At 41.4% G+C, this 12,951-nt stretch overlaps 1 protein-coding gene across 1 annotated transcript in view; it reads left to right on the forward strand.

The window, feature by feature from the left end:
* Window positions 1-476: 476 nt before the first annotated feature.
* The window catches only part of pudp (pseudouridine 5'-phosphatase), a 44,352-nt gene continuing 31,877 nt past the window's right edge, over window positions 477-12,951 (forward strand). Inside the window, exons 1-3 of the mRNA XM_084921630.1 lie at window positions 477-599; window positions 1,110-1,328; window positions 9,175-9,404. Of these exons, the coding sequence (XP_084777756.1) occupies window positions 530-599; window positions 1,110-1,328; window positions 9,175-9,404 (519 nt within the window). The 5' untranslated portion in view covers window positions 477-529. The remainder of the gene's footprint in view (window positions 600-1,109; window positions 1,329-9,174; window positions 9,405-12,951) is intronic.

Genomic DNA, 12,951 nt, shown 5'->3' on the forward strand with positions numbered 1-12,951 from the left:
AGAAATGCTCGTCTGCTAAATGAGAGGAGTCTGTTACCATGCTGTTTGAGCTTAAACTGAAAATAACAAACTGATGAAAAGTGAAAAACAGAAAGATTTCTGTCACTGGTTATTATCTATTACTTTTGTATGAGTCGTGGCAGGTCTATATCAGTGGGAAAAGCTGTAAATCTCATATATAGTCAATATTAGTTAAAAGTCCCTCACTTTTAACATAGTGTCCCAATTTTGGCATCAATTTTACATCCCTGCTGTAAAAGGTTCGTGTGGACTTCATTTCCCACAAGCCATTGCTCTGGGTCATCTAAAAAGTATTCACGAGAAGACCGAATATTTTATTTAGAGAGAAATGCAGAAAGGCTTGTTATTTATAACCAGATGTTTACAATAAGAAAGCGTGTGACAGCTGTCTTTGAGGGGACGTTGGTGGAAACGCGCGTTTGGCCGCTATTTGTTTCGTGACGCGAACATCTGGCTGAGTTTTGGTTGTCCTGCTCCGGCCACGCGGAACTACAGTCACAAGTGAAACATGTCTGTGTCCCACGGCAGCTACAAACCTGTGGACCGTGTCATTTTTGACATGGATGGATTGTTATTAGGTCCTGAAACGCATTTTTATCTTCTTCTGGTGATGTTGTGTTTTAGGCGAGTGCTGAAATCCATTCGTTCACTCGAGTCGCGTTCGAGTCTGGTGAAGACCTGGTCCACCGCAGCCCGTGGAAAAACATTACTGATATGATGTGTCGTGTAAAGTTTTTATATATATATGATGTTGAATCTAAACCATCAGTCTGTGCTATCAACTTGTTTACCATAAAATAAACCAGTCATTACACGAGTGTGAGTGAACTTGTGTTATCACTAAACGCAGACTCTGTAACTAAGTTACTGATACCTGGCAAATTATTCACCTGCCTAAGCTGATACCCGGCGTTTGGCCCTGTTTTAAATGGGTGCGCGGTTTTAATGAATGTTAAACATTGAAAATGTCATCAGGTCAGATGTGCTCGTTTGTTGGTGTACCTGTAGGTTTGTGGTGAACAACGTGCTTCAGTTCTACACAATGTTCAGTGACATTTAAGTAAAAGCTGTTTATTTCCTCATTATAGACACCGAGCGACTTTACACCGTGTCCTTCCAGAAAATATGTGACCGGTTTGGAAAGCAGTACACATGGGACGTGAAGACGTCAGTGATGGGGAAGAAGGCTCTGGATGCTGCCCAGATTATCCGTGATAGGCTGGAGCTCCCCATGACAGCTGAGGAACTGCTTGCTGAAAGCAGACAAATACAAGAAAAGATCTTTCCCTCTGCTAAACTCATGCCAGGTAAATCTGACTTACCCTGACATTTGACATCAGTTACTGTGTTTACGAGCTTTCTCTGAGGAATTCAGACGAACAACAGTAAGATGCAGCTGTTTGTGCTAAGCTAAGGTTACTTTATTGTCTCCTGTAGGAGGAAACTGAGCTTCCAAACGGGACAATAGCAAACAATAAAAACACACGTAATTTAAACTGCCTTTCATTGGGTATTGTGTAGGCTGTGGATCTTCACGTAGGAGTGCTGCTTGTTCTGTGTGTGAATCATACCAGTGTGTGGAAGTGTTGTGACCGAAGGCTCCTCTCATCCAGTGTGATGGCTGCTCGGACACCTGTAAACACCTGCTGTCTGTATGAATATTAGAAGTCAGAAACAGACGCGCATCCATCACATGTCCATTTGTGTTACATTACACTGGCAGTTCATAATCACATACACCAACAATTCCCTGGATTTCATCCAGAAAGCCGTGTCGTAATTAAATTATTGCAGACAGGATTTCATTTGTGCTGCTAATGCTACTAAACACAGGCTTAGTGAAACCGTTCACAGACGCTCTTTGTCTGCTCTTACAGGCTGGTGCTGCTGACGGTCATTGTTAAACAGGGATACATCGCTTTAGTGGGCAGAGCTATATATGTATATGTGACCCCCACAGTGACACAAGAAGAACTTTGATCACGTTTTCTGCTTTGTGTGGATTAAACATGATATCCATTACTGGGCACGAGAGGCTTGAATCACAGACAAACAGACTCTGACCAGTGGATGACTTCTCTTGTGTTTTCTTAGACACAGCATGCCTATCATACTGCCCATGTTACACAAGAGCTTTAATGTGTTTTTGTTTCACAGCAAAAAGCCCAGTGTTGAATTAACTCTCACAGAGTTGGTTTCAACACTTTTTCAGGGTTTATAGAGCCCCAACCGGTCCAGATGTAAATGGACATGTTCAGAATAGTTAAATATTTAACACAATGCCAGAGTTTGTTATTTAACTCACAAATAACTGCGCTCAGAGCTACTTTCTTGCTAGTTTCACTCCCCCAAGTGTCAACACTGAAAACTGTTAAAATTAATAAGAAGAATTCCAATAAACAAATTAATTTTCAAATAAAAGTGTATTTTTGCCTGCAGTCATTAATACAGCTGAATGAAAACACCGTAAATGAAGGTATAAAATACAAAGTTTCATCTGAACCATTGTTTGAATATCAAATGGTTTGTGAAATTTAAACTCAAATATTTTGAATCATACGACTTTCCTCACTTTGTACTACCCTGAGTGCATGACCATGGTCATCAACCTTTTCTCTGAGTAGTTTGTCAAAAGAAAAAAGATTTTTTTCCAAAAGTATTTGATAGAAAAGAGACAAGACTGCAGCGAGGCAAGTCCAGCGTTATAATCAAAACTATCAACTTTAACTCGACTAGCTGAGAAAAGCTCGTTTGATCTCGCATTCATTTCATTTGATGGTGAAGGTTTCCCAGTGATAAGCTTTGGCCGTCTGATGCTTTTCAGCACGTGATTTGTTTCTGTTTTTCAAATGTTTAAAAGACTTCAGACCTCACACAGTCCACATGTGCCAGGTCTCTCTTGAAAATGAGATTTTTTACCTAGATAAATAAAGGACTAATGTGGAATCAGGGCCAACAGGACACGGGTAATGGATCATTCAAGGATGCTTAGGTATCAAGTTTCTATGTGGTTACAAGTGTTTAAATAGTTTCGGTGCTCAACAATCAAATGCTATAAATATACTGTCATACCTGCAGTCGGAGACGGTGAGAAAACGACGTTCATTATTTGAAGTAACAACACCAACAAATTCCAGTTTTCGTCTCCTGCAGGAATAATGTCACCAGACACAGTGGGATGTTCCCCACATGACACAGTGTGTGGATAGAATTCAAACCATTACCAGCACTCTCCAAACTAAGTCCTGTTCTGACATGAAGTGTTGTGTGAGATCATGCATTATATCAAATGAGTCGTTATTACAAACATGGACATACTTTTAATATTTCTTTTTAAACAATATAAAAACTTGAATTGTTTCTTGGAGAAATGCATGATCATCTTAGGCTCATCCTACTGTTTGAGAATCACTGCTCTCAATCAAACAAAGGCGACAGAAATGATGTTTACTGCACGACTCATTAAAACCAGGAATTAGGTCCATTCCTAGATGATCTCCAGTGAGCTGTGAGAGTGTGCCATATACCTTAGCCCTCGGCTCTGTGCAGATCTCGCGTGTGGAAAAGTGATACCAGATGAATGTTATTCAAAACCAAATGAAATTTTGGGGCAAGTTTCTTACAATAAAATAAAGACGTCTGGAGCCAAGGGGATTGGCTGTAGTCATCATAGTGTAGCTGAATTTGTAATGTGTGTCTTTTGACTGAAAACTAAAGCTGAGTTTTAAAATAACTTCCATCAGAAAAGTCAGGCTCTGAGCTACACTCCTTTTTTAAGAGCACACAGATGTCTGGATTTCTGCACATGAACCTCAGTCTTTCTGAAATCAGTACATATATAAAAGTCTATATAAAAGTATCCCTTACAGGTACTTGATCATAAGTACTGGATTTCTGCTTTCACCTGTTGTCATTCTCACTCCCAGTGTTATTTCAGCTGGGTCTGAGAAGAGATATTGAATTAGTAATGCAAATGTATGCAACGGCTGTGCAGTTAAAGTGGCACAAATATGAAAACAAAACCCTGAAACATATGTACGCACATGATTATCAACCAGGTGAGCCACCAGGATGTGAACCATTTGTCTTCTTGTGCCATGTGTTGTTTGGTACTCCTGTAGTACTCCTGTAGTACTCCTGTAGTACTCCAGTTGTACTCCAGTTGTACTCCTGTAGTACTCCAGTTGTACTCCAGTTGTACTCCTGTAGTACTCCTGTAGTACTCCAGTTGTACTCCTGTAGTACTCCTGTAGTACTCCTGTAGTATTCCAGTTGTACTCCTGTAGTATTCCTGTTGTACTCCTGTAGTATTCCAGTTGTACTCCTGTAGTACCCCTGTAGTACTCCTGTAGTACCCTTGTAGTACTTCTGTTGTACTCCTGTAGTACCCCTGTAGTACCCCTGTAGTACTCCTGTAGTACCCCTGTAGTACTCCTGTAGTACTCTAGTTGTACTCCTGTAGTACTCCAGTTGTACTCCTGTAGTACCCCTGTAGTACTCTAGTTGTACTCCTGTTGTACTCCTGTAGTACTCCTGTAGTACTCCTGTAGTACTCCAGTTGTACTCCTGTAGTACTCCAGTTCTACTCCTGTAGTACTCCTGTTGTACTCCTGTAGTACTCCTGTAGTACTCCAGTTGTACTCCTGTAGTACCCCTGTAGTACTCCTGTAGTACTCCAGTTGTACTCCTGTAGTACCCCTATAGTACTCCAGTTGTACTCCTGTAGTACCCCTGTAGTACTCCTGTAGTACTCCAGTTGTACTCCTGTAGTACCCCTGTAGTACTCCTGTAGTACCCCTGTAGTACTCCTGTAGTATTCCAGTTGTACTCCTGTAGTATTCCTGTTGTACTCCTGTAGTACTCCAGTTGTACTCCTGTAGTACTCCTGTAGTACTCCTGTAGTACTCCAGTTGTACTCCAGTTGTACTCCTGTAGTACTCCAGTTGTACTCCAGTTGTACTCCTGTAGTACTCCTGTAGTACTCCAGTTGTACTCCTGTAGTACTCCTGTAGTACTCCTGTAGTATTCCAGTTGTACTCCTGTAGTATTCCTGTTGTACTCCTGTAGTACTCCAGTTGTACTCCTGTAGTACCCCTGTAGTACCCTTGTAGTACTTCTGTTGTACTCCTGTAGTACCCCTGTAGTACCCCTGTAGTACTCCTGTAGTACCCCTGTAGTACTCCTGTAGTACTCTAGTTGTACTCCTGTAGTACTCCAGTTGTACTCCTGTAGTACCCCTGTAGTACTCTAGTTGTACTCCTGTTGTACTCCTGTAGTACTCCTGTAGTACTCCTGTAGTACTCCAGTTGTACTCCTGTAGTACTCCAGTTCTACTCCTGTAGTACTCCTGTTGTACTCCTGTAGTACTCCTGTAGTACTCCAGTTGTACTCCTGTAGTACCCCTGTAGTACTCCTGTAGTACTCCAGTTGTACTCCTGTAGTACCCCTATAGTACTCCAGTTGTACTCCTGTAGTACCCCTGTAGTACTCCTGTAGTACTCCAGTTGTACTCCTGTAGTACCCCTGTAGTACTCCTGTAGTACTCCAGTTGTACTCCTGTTGTACTCCTGTAGTACCCCTGTAGTACTCCTGTAGTACTCTAGTTGTACTCCTGTAGTACTCCTGTAGTACCCCTGTAGTACTCCTGTAGTACTCCAGTTGTACTCCTGTAGTACCCCTGTAGTACTCCTGTAGTACTCCAGTTGTACTCCTGTTGTACTCCTGTAGTACCCCTGTAGTACTCCTGTAGTACTCTAGTTGTACTCCTGTAGTACTCCTGTAGTACTCCAGTTGTACTCCTGTAGTACTCCTGTTGTACTCCTGTAGTACTCCTGTAGTACTCCAGTTGTACTCATGTAGTACTCCAGTTCTACTCCTGTAGTACTCTAGTTGTACTCCTGTTGTACTCCTGTAGTACTCCTGTAGTACTCCAGTTGTACTCCTGTTGTACTCCTCTAGTACCCCTGTAGTACTCCTGTAGTACTCCAGTTGGACTCCTGTAGTACTCCTGTAGTACTCCTGTTGTACTCCTGTAGTACCCCTGTAGTACTCCTGTAGTACCCCTGTAGTACGCCTGTAGTACTCCAGTTGTACTCCTGTAGTACTCCTGTAGTACTCCAGTTGTAGTCCTGTAGTACTCCAGTTGTACTCCTGTAGTACTCCTGTAGTACTCCTGTAGTACTCCTGTTGTACCCCTGTAGTACCCCTGTAGTACTCCTGTAGTACCCCTGTAGTACTCCTGTTGTACTCCTCTAGTACCCCTGTAGTACTCCTGTAGTACTCCTGTAGTACTCTAGTTGTACTCCTGTAGTACTCCAGTTGTACTCCTGTAGTACCCCTGTAGTACTCCTGTAGTACTCCTGTTGTACTCCTCTAGTACCCCTGTAGTACTCCTGTAGTACCCCTGTAGTACTCCTGTAGTACTCCAGTTGTACTCCTGTAGTACTCCTGTAGTACTCCAGTTGTACTCCTGTAGTACCCCTGTAGTACTCCAGTTGTACTCCTGTAGTACCCCTGTAGTACTCCTGTAGTACTCCAGTTTTACTCCCGTAGTACTCCAGTTGTACTCCTGTAGTACTCCTGTAGTACCCCTGTAGTACTCCTGTAGTACTCCTGTAGTACTCCAGTTGTACTCCTGTTGTACTCCTGTAGTACCCCTGTAGTACTGTAGTTGTACTCCTGTAGTACTCCAGTTGTACTCCTGTAGTACCCCTGTAGTACCCCTGTAGTACTCCAGTTGTACTCCTGTAGTACCCCTGTAGTACTCCTGTAGTACTCCAGTTGTACTCCTGTAGTACTCCTGTAGTACTCCAGTTGTACTCCTGTAGTACTCCTGTAGTACTCCTGTAGTACTCCAGTTGTACTCCTGTTCTACTCCTGTAGTACTCCTGTAGTACTCCAGTTGTACTCCTGTAGTACTCCTGTAGTACTCCTGTAGTACTCCAGTTGTACTCCTGTAGTACTCCTGTAGTACTCCAGTTGTACTCCTGTTGTACTCCTGTAGTACTCCTGTAGTACTCCAGTTGTACTCCTGTAGTACTCCTGTAGTACTCCAGTTGTACTCCTGTTGTACTCCTGTAGTACTCCTGTAGTACTCCAGTTGTACTCCTGTAGTACTCCTGTAGTACTCCTGTAGTACTCCAGTTGTACTCCTGTTGTACTCCTGTAGTACTCCAGTTGTACTCCTGTAGTACTCCTGTAGTACTCCTGTAGTACTCCAGTTGTACTCCTGTAGTACTCCTGTAGTACTCCTGTAGTACTTCTTCACCACCACCTGCTAGCACAGATTCAACTAGCAACAAAAAACATGGTGTTAAAAGCTTTTCTAGTGTTTCTGAGTGAAATGTTAGGAAATTCATGAAAAACCATCTTTCTTACAACCTTTTTAGCTGATATTGCATCACGTGCACCCTCAGTTCGTTGTGTCTTGTTAGGAACCTCGTCTATGATTATAGTTGATGCACTTGAGCTGAAGCTCGAGTGCGATATCCCAGAGCAGGAGACGAGGAGCAATCGGAAAATTCTGAAGGAATAGAAAAACAATCAGAATAACTGTTATTGTTAGGATGCAGAGGGCCTGGTTACACCTGCCTTTGAAGCTCACTGTGACAGTCAGCACCACACTGCCTCGTCCAACAAGGTCTCTGAATATTTCCACATCAGCGTCTGTCCCTGTTGCATCCCTGTATATGACATCAGGGGGCAGGAAACATCTCTCAGTAACTGGAAAACAGTATAAATAAATTCATGTGCTTTTGAAGGCAGCACTTTTTATAGGTCACAGGTAAAGATTATCCATGTGAAACGCATTAAATCACCACTCAGTAACCAATAAACAGACACATTTCTTCCCCTGCACAACCTGAAGTCCAAATTTCAAACAAAATAAAAATGACTGTTATGCTCTACAGGGGAATACATGTTGGGAATATTTCTTAATTAACAAAACACTTTGATAAGGGCAAGTTAAATTCATCAGTGTCCAGAGAATGGGGCTTTAAAACAATTCACATCTGTTTCTAAACCTTGTCCCTTTGCAAAGCTAAAATAAAACTCAACTCCTTTTTTGTGGAATTGGAGAAAATCAATCTGTCCTTCAAAGGCATCCAGCTACTTCTGCTGCTGGTTGTACTTCACCTGCATCAGCATTTTTACTAAGACATAAAGTGAATTAAGATTTAAAGGGAAAACATCTGAGAAGCTCTGACTGCTTTTAAAATGTGTGACAAAATTAGCCAAGCAGGCCACACACAGAGGACTTTCTGTGTATGTTTGCCATGCTAGCTAGTCATTCTGACACACTGGTGCTGGTAACAGTCACAACTTTGTAGCGCATGTATTCTCTACATATGTTTCATTGTACATGTTGCAGTTTGTGGCACCAATTTATGACTATTCCAGTAAATTTGACTTAATTGCACTTAGATTAGATTAGATTAGATGAAACTTTATTAATCCCTCGGGTGGGTTCCTCCGGGAAATTCAGTTTCCAGTAGCAAAGCACCGAAAGAAGTTGCATGATACAGATACATTAAGGGGAAAGAGAGTAAGGATATAAGCATAAATAAATACACCATATATACACATATATAGATACAGAATATACAATATGGATAAATAGGATTGCTCATTTGAGTGAGTATATTGCACAGTGGTTATTGCACAGTCAAATATAAGAAAAAAAAAAGACAAAACAAAAAAAAGAACTGCACCAAAGCGGTGAAATGTGGCCTGCTTGTGTCGTTGCCTCCAACCAAAGCGGAGGCGGAGCTCAGTTCTCTCACTACAGAGTTGGAATCCAACGCTGAACACAATTTAATCAGAATATATTAAAATTATAATAGCGGAGAGAAGAGCGAGGTGTGGTTGGAAGAACAACTCATCAGCCCTTTGTGACATGCTTAGTTCAGATAACATACAAAAAAGTGATGAAGTGCTGCTCGGCACCATTTACTGGTCTGTCTTCTTCTCACGTAAGTCAGTGAACAGAACAGCCAAGGTACAGCAGAGTGTTCCTGAAGGGAGTTTCTCTGAGCTGCTCCGCTCAGCGCTCTGCTCACCAGTGCTGGAAATGTTTTAATGTTATCCTGTAAATTGATGAACCAGTATATTAGTCCTACATTAAGACTAATTCTGCAACGCATGTACCACCAGGTGTGGAGAAACTTGTGCGTCATCTGCAGAAGCACAAAATCCCCACTGCAGTGGCAACCAGCTCAGCCGGCGTGACGTTCAAATTGAAGACGAGTCAACACAAAGAGTTCTTTGCTGTCTTTGATCACATTGTCCTGGGTGACGATCCAGATGTGAAGAATGGCAAACCTCAGCCGGACTCCTTCCTGGTGTGTGCCGGCCGGTTCAATCCCCCAGCTCGTCCGGAGAAGGTGAGGAGTGCACAGTCTGTTTGCTGCTGTTCGTCATTCGCAACATTCGAGATCAAAGTAACAAAAGTCTATTTTGAAACATTTGTTTTTGTTTTTTCACAAAACTCTTCAAAAATAGGAACCAAAGTTCTTTACGTTTATAATTAGATAGTGAAATATTATTTAAAATAATTAATATTAAAACAATGTTTCAAAAAATAGTTTTTTTGTCCTCTTATTATAATTTTTAGTTGTCTTAGATTTTCCTGTAATAGATAATAGCAACACGATTCTCTATTCATGAGATGATTTTTGTATGCAGGTGAACGATATTTATTATCAGCAGGTGGAACAAAATCTTTACAGTTAAAAAACCATTCTTCTCTTCTTTGCCTCGAAATGTTTGATCCAGTGCTGTTATATAGTGTGTGTGTGTGTGTGTGTGTGTGTCTGCAGTGCTGCTAATACACTGAAAACACACAGACAGGCACTGATACTCACTAACTTGCTATTCTTCTCTTTAATGATCTTTAAAGATGTTTCTGCTTCTGGTAAAAATATCTTTGTGTGTCTAATAAATAATTATTTCAGTATGTAGAACACGGTAACGAGCGAGAACAATCCACTGAAATGTCGTCACATCAGAGGATTTCCTGTACTGTAAGTTCTCAAATTCAAACTGATAGACAAACTAAATAAATAAATTAATAAACAGTGGTTATCAATAGAAACCACTGTTGGGCTGCTTTGCAAAAAGAATTTACAAAGGAACACATCAAATGCTGAAACAGGGCAAACTGATATTTTGAAGCCTCCTTCCTGCAACACACTGTTGTTGTGATTTGGTGCTGTGCAAATACAGTTAAATTCAATTGAGTTGAAAAATGCTAAAAATGAATGGTGCTACTGAGGAGACTTTAGCACAGGACGTGTGTGCTCAGCACAGTCCCACTAACGCTGAGCTGATTCCACACACTGGATGAAAGTCATATGTAGAAAATATGATCCCAGAGATGAAAGATGCATCTTCAGCACTGCAGTAGAACTGCAGTCAACAGTAAGTCACACAATGTGAGTCTTTTATCTAGTTGTATTTAACTGCCAGTATGTCAGTCAGGAGCTTTTTATTTGCAGCTAATGTGTTCCATTTGCAGTAATGCAGACAGGACCTAATGTCAGCCGCTCTCTGCACTGACAGGCACACACATCTTCTGCAGCACTTTGATCAAAAGTGGGAAGCTTTCAGGGTTCATGGGCTGTTTAAGATATATTTTCAGGCACTCTGGAAGCCATTTGCAGCGTTGAGTCAGTCAAAAATAGCTGCCAAATATCTCCCTAAAAGAACCAAATAACAGTGAGAGCTGACCTACTTTATGATAACACTCTCACTCTAGACCACACGTTAAAAAACGAATCTGCTGCTGATTATTACACCGATTCAATATGTGTTCAGGGGATGTTCATGCTTTAGCTATGAACCCTTCATTTTATGTAGGTACAATATTACGTACATATTCATAAAAATACTACAGCACTCTGCATGTGTGGTAGCAGAAATGCTGAGATGCTGTTTAAACGAATCATCGTTACAGTGAAACTGTCTTTATCTTGGAGAGTAAACCTAAGGAGCATTTTTATCCTTCTCAGAAAGGCACATGATAATGATCACAGAATATGTGCTCAGCTGAAGCGTGCATTGATTTACAGACACTGCTGGAGTAGCAGATAACCTTGAGGTTACATGAAGGCTTTTGCTGTTTATATTAGCTAACTCGTCCAATCAGATGGTTCTGTGTCTCCTCTCTGATTAGCACTGGTTTTGGACAAATAGATAGAGACTGTTCCTACTGCTTTGACTGGTCCCAGAGACACAGTGGCCTCTGTAAAATAGAAGAGGTGTTGGAGTACCAGGAACCACCAGAGTTGGTCGTCTGCGCTGCATAACTGAGCCAGAACCTTGATCAGAGAGGTGACCACAACCAAAACAATCACTCCAACACTTTCAGAGATGCAGGAACATTTAGACACGGAGTCCATATGGAATAAAAACCATATTACAAAGACTTACCCAGAATACTGGACTCTGTAACTGCTGACTGGATGGAACACTGGTTGCGAGCTGAATGTCACCTTTGAACCCTGGAGCTTTCAGCACTGAGGAAATGCTCTTCCAACTTTTAGTTTACTTCAGTTTTTCCCTGTGGAAACAGGAGTCTTGTCTTTTTTGCTGGGTTGAATTTCCAAAGTTAGCACAGCCGCTTCCTGGTTGGGGAGGCTGTGTAACAGCATCTAGATTTCTGTCACAAGTTTTCATTTATTATGTTGAAATTATTACCCTTTGTCAGCATCTGCACGATGCTGTTCTTCACTTGTTTCTTCTAAAATCGCTCTCGTGCTGTACGCGAGGATACTCAGTGGTAATTCTGCTGCTACAGTTTAAAGCTGAGTCTAAACGGAGTTGTCCTTTGCTTGTGAATGGATTTTATTCAGATTTTTGTTTTGGCTGTCGGGAATCAGACCAAGGATGTTGCCCTTTTCTAAGCACTGCCTTCAACTAGCACATTTACTGTATTCACTTTTGTTCGGGACAGCCAGGAACAAACGTTGAACTGGCAACATATCCTTGGAACATAAAGCCTGTGAAAAGAAGAGGTTACTGCATTTTAATGTGGAAAGAATCTTTTATGTGAAATATTTCTTATTAACAGATGCCCACACGCATTACTCATCACATTCAACACTAATGCAAATAATTCTCCATTTGAATGATTTTTCTGGTTTTATAGAAATGACCAATAAATGACACTGTTGGCTTGGAAACATGAAAAGTGCAAATGAAACGAAAGCCAACGACAAAACAAACATTTTCGTTCTAGTGAAGTGAAATGTGGGTGCACTTTATGCATTTGTTGGTTGGCTACTGTAACCTGTAGCCACTTGTAACCACTCACTTCCGCTACATATTCTACTAATGCAGTTTGTTGTGATAAACTGTGAAAACCTGAACTGTCCTGTAGTTTATATATAAAGATTTTGCAACTGTGGTGTGCAATCAGCTTGTGATGTTGTTGCTCCCTGCTTTGAAGAATGAACCAGGTCTGCAACTGTTTGCAGTCAGTTGCAATAACCCAGCAATGAGTGTCAGTCTGCTATCAGTTTGAGAGTAAATGGGGTAAAATTACATGCAGTGTTTTTATCATGTTCGCGTTGTTGATTTGTCTAGAAGAGATGAATAGTGTATGCAAATCGATAATGAACGTCATTCTACTGTCAACAAGAGCTTTGCTGTGAGCATTTAGTTTGTGTTACGTTTGCAGCAACGTTGGCAGCAGTTAGGAGGAAAGTGGAGAGTAAATAACAAACTTCTAACAGTGAGTCAGTGACATTGTTATTCAACCAGTTCTAAAAATAGCTGAAACTTTGAGATGGAATAGGCAACATCTAAAATGAGCGTGCCACGCTCCTTTGAGTAATTGTACCAGAGCACTATGGTCACCGTGTAGACGCCTCCAGGATGGAGCGGATTAAAGCCCTGAGTCATCTCAAAGGCACACGACTCTCATTTGGA

The sequence above is a fragment of the Perissodus microlepis genome, chromosome 23 (assembly GCF_051167445.1).
Source record: "Perissodus microlepis isolate ML-2025 ecotype Zambia chromosome 23, ASM5116744v1, whole genome shotgun sequence".
In the NCBI taxonomy this organism is placed as follows: domain Eukaryota; kingdom Metazoa; phylum Chordata; class Actinopteri; order Cichliformes; family Cichlidae; genus Perissodus; species Perissodus microlepis.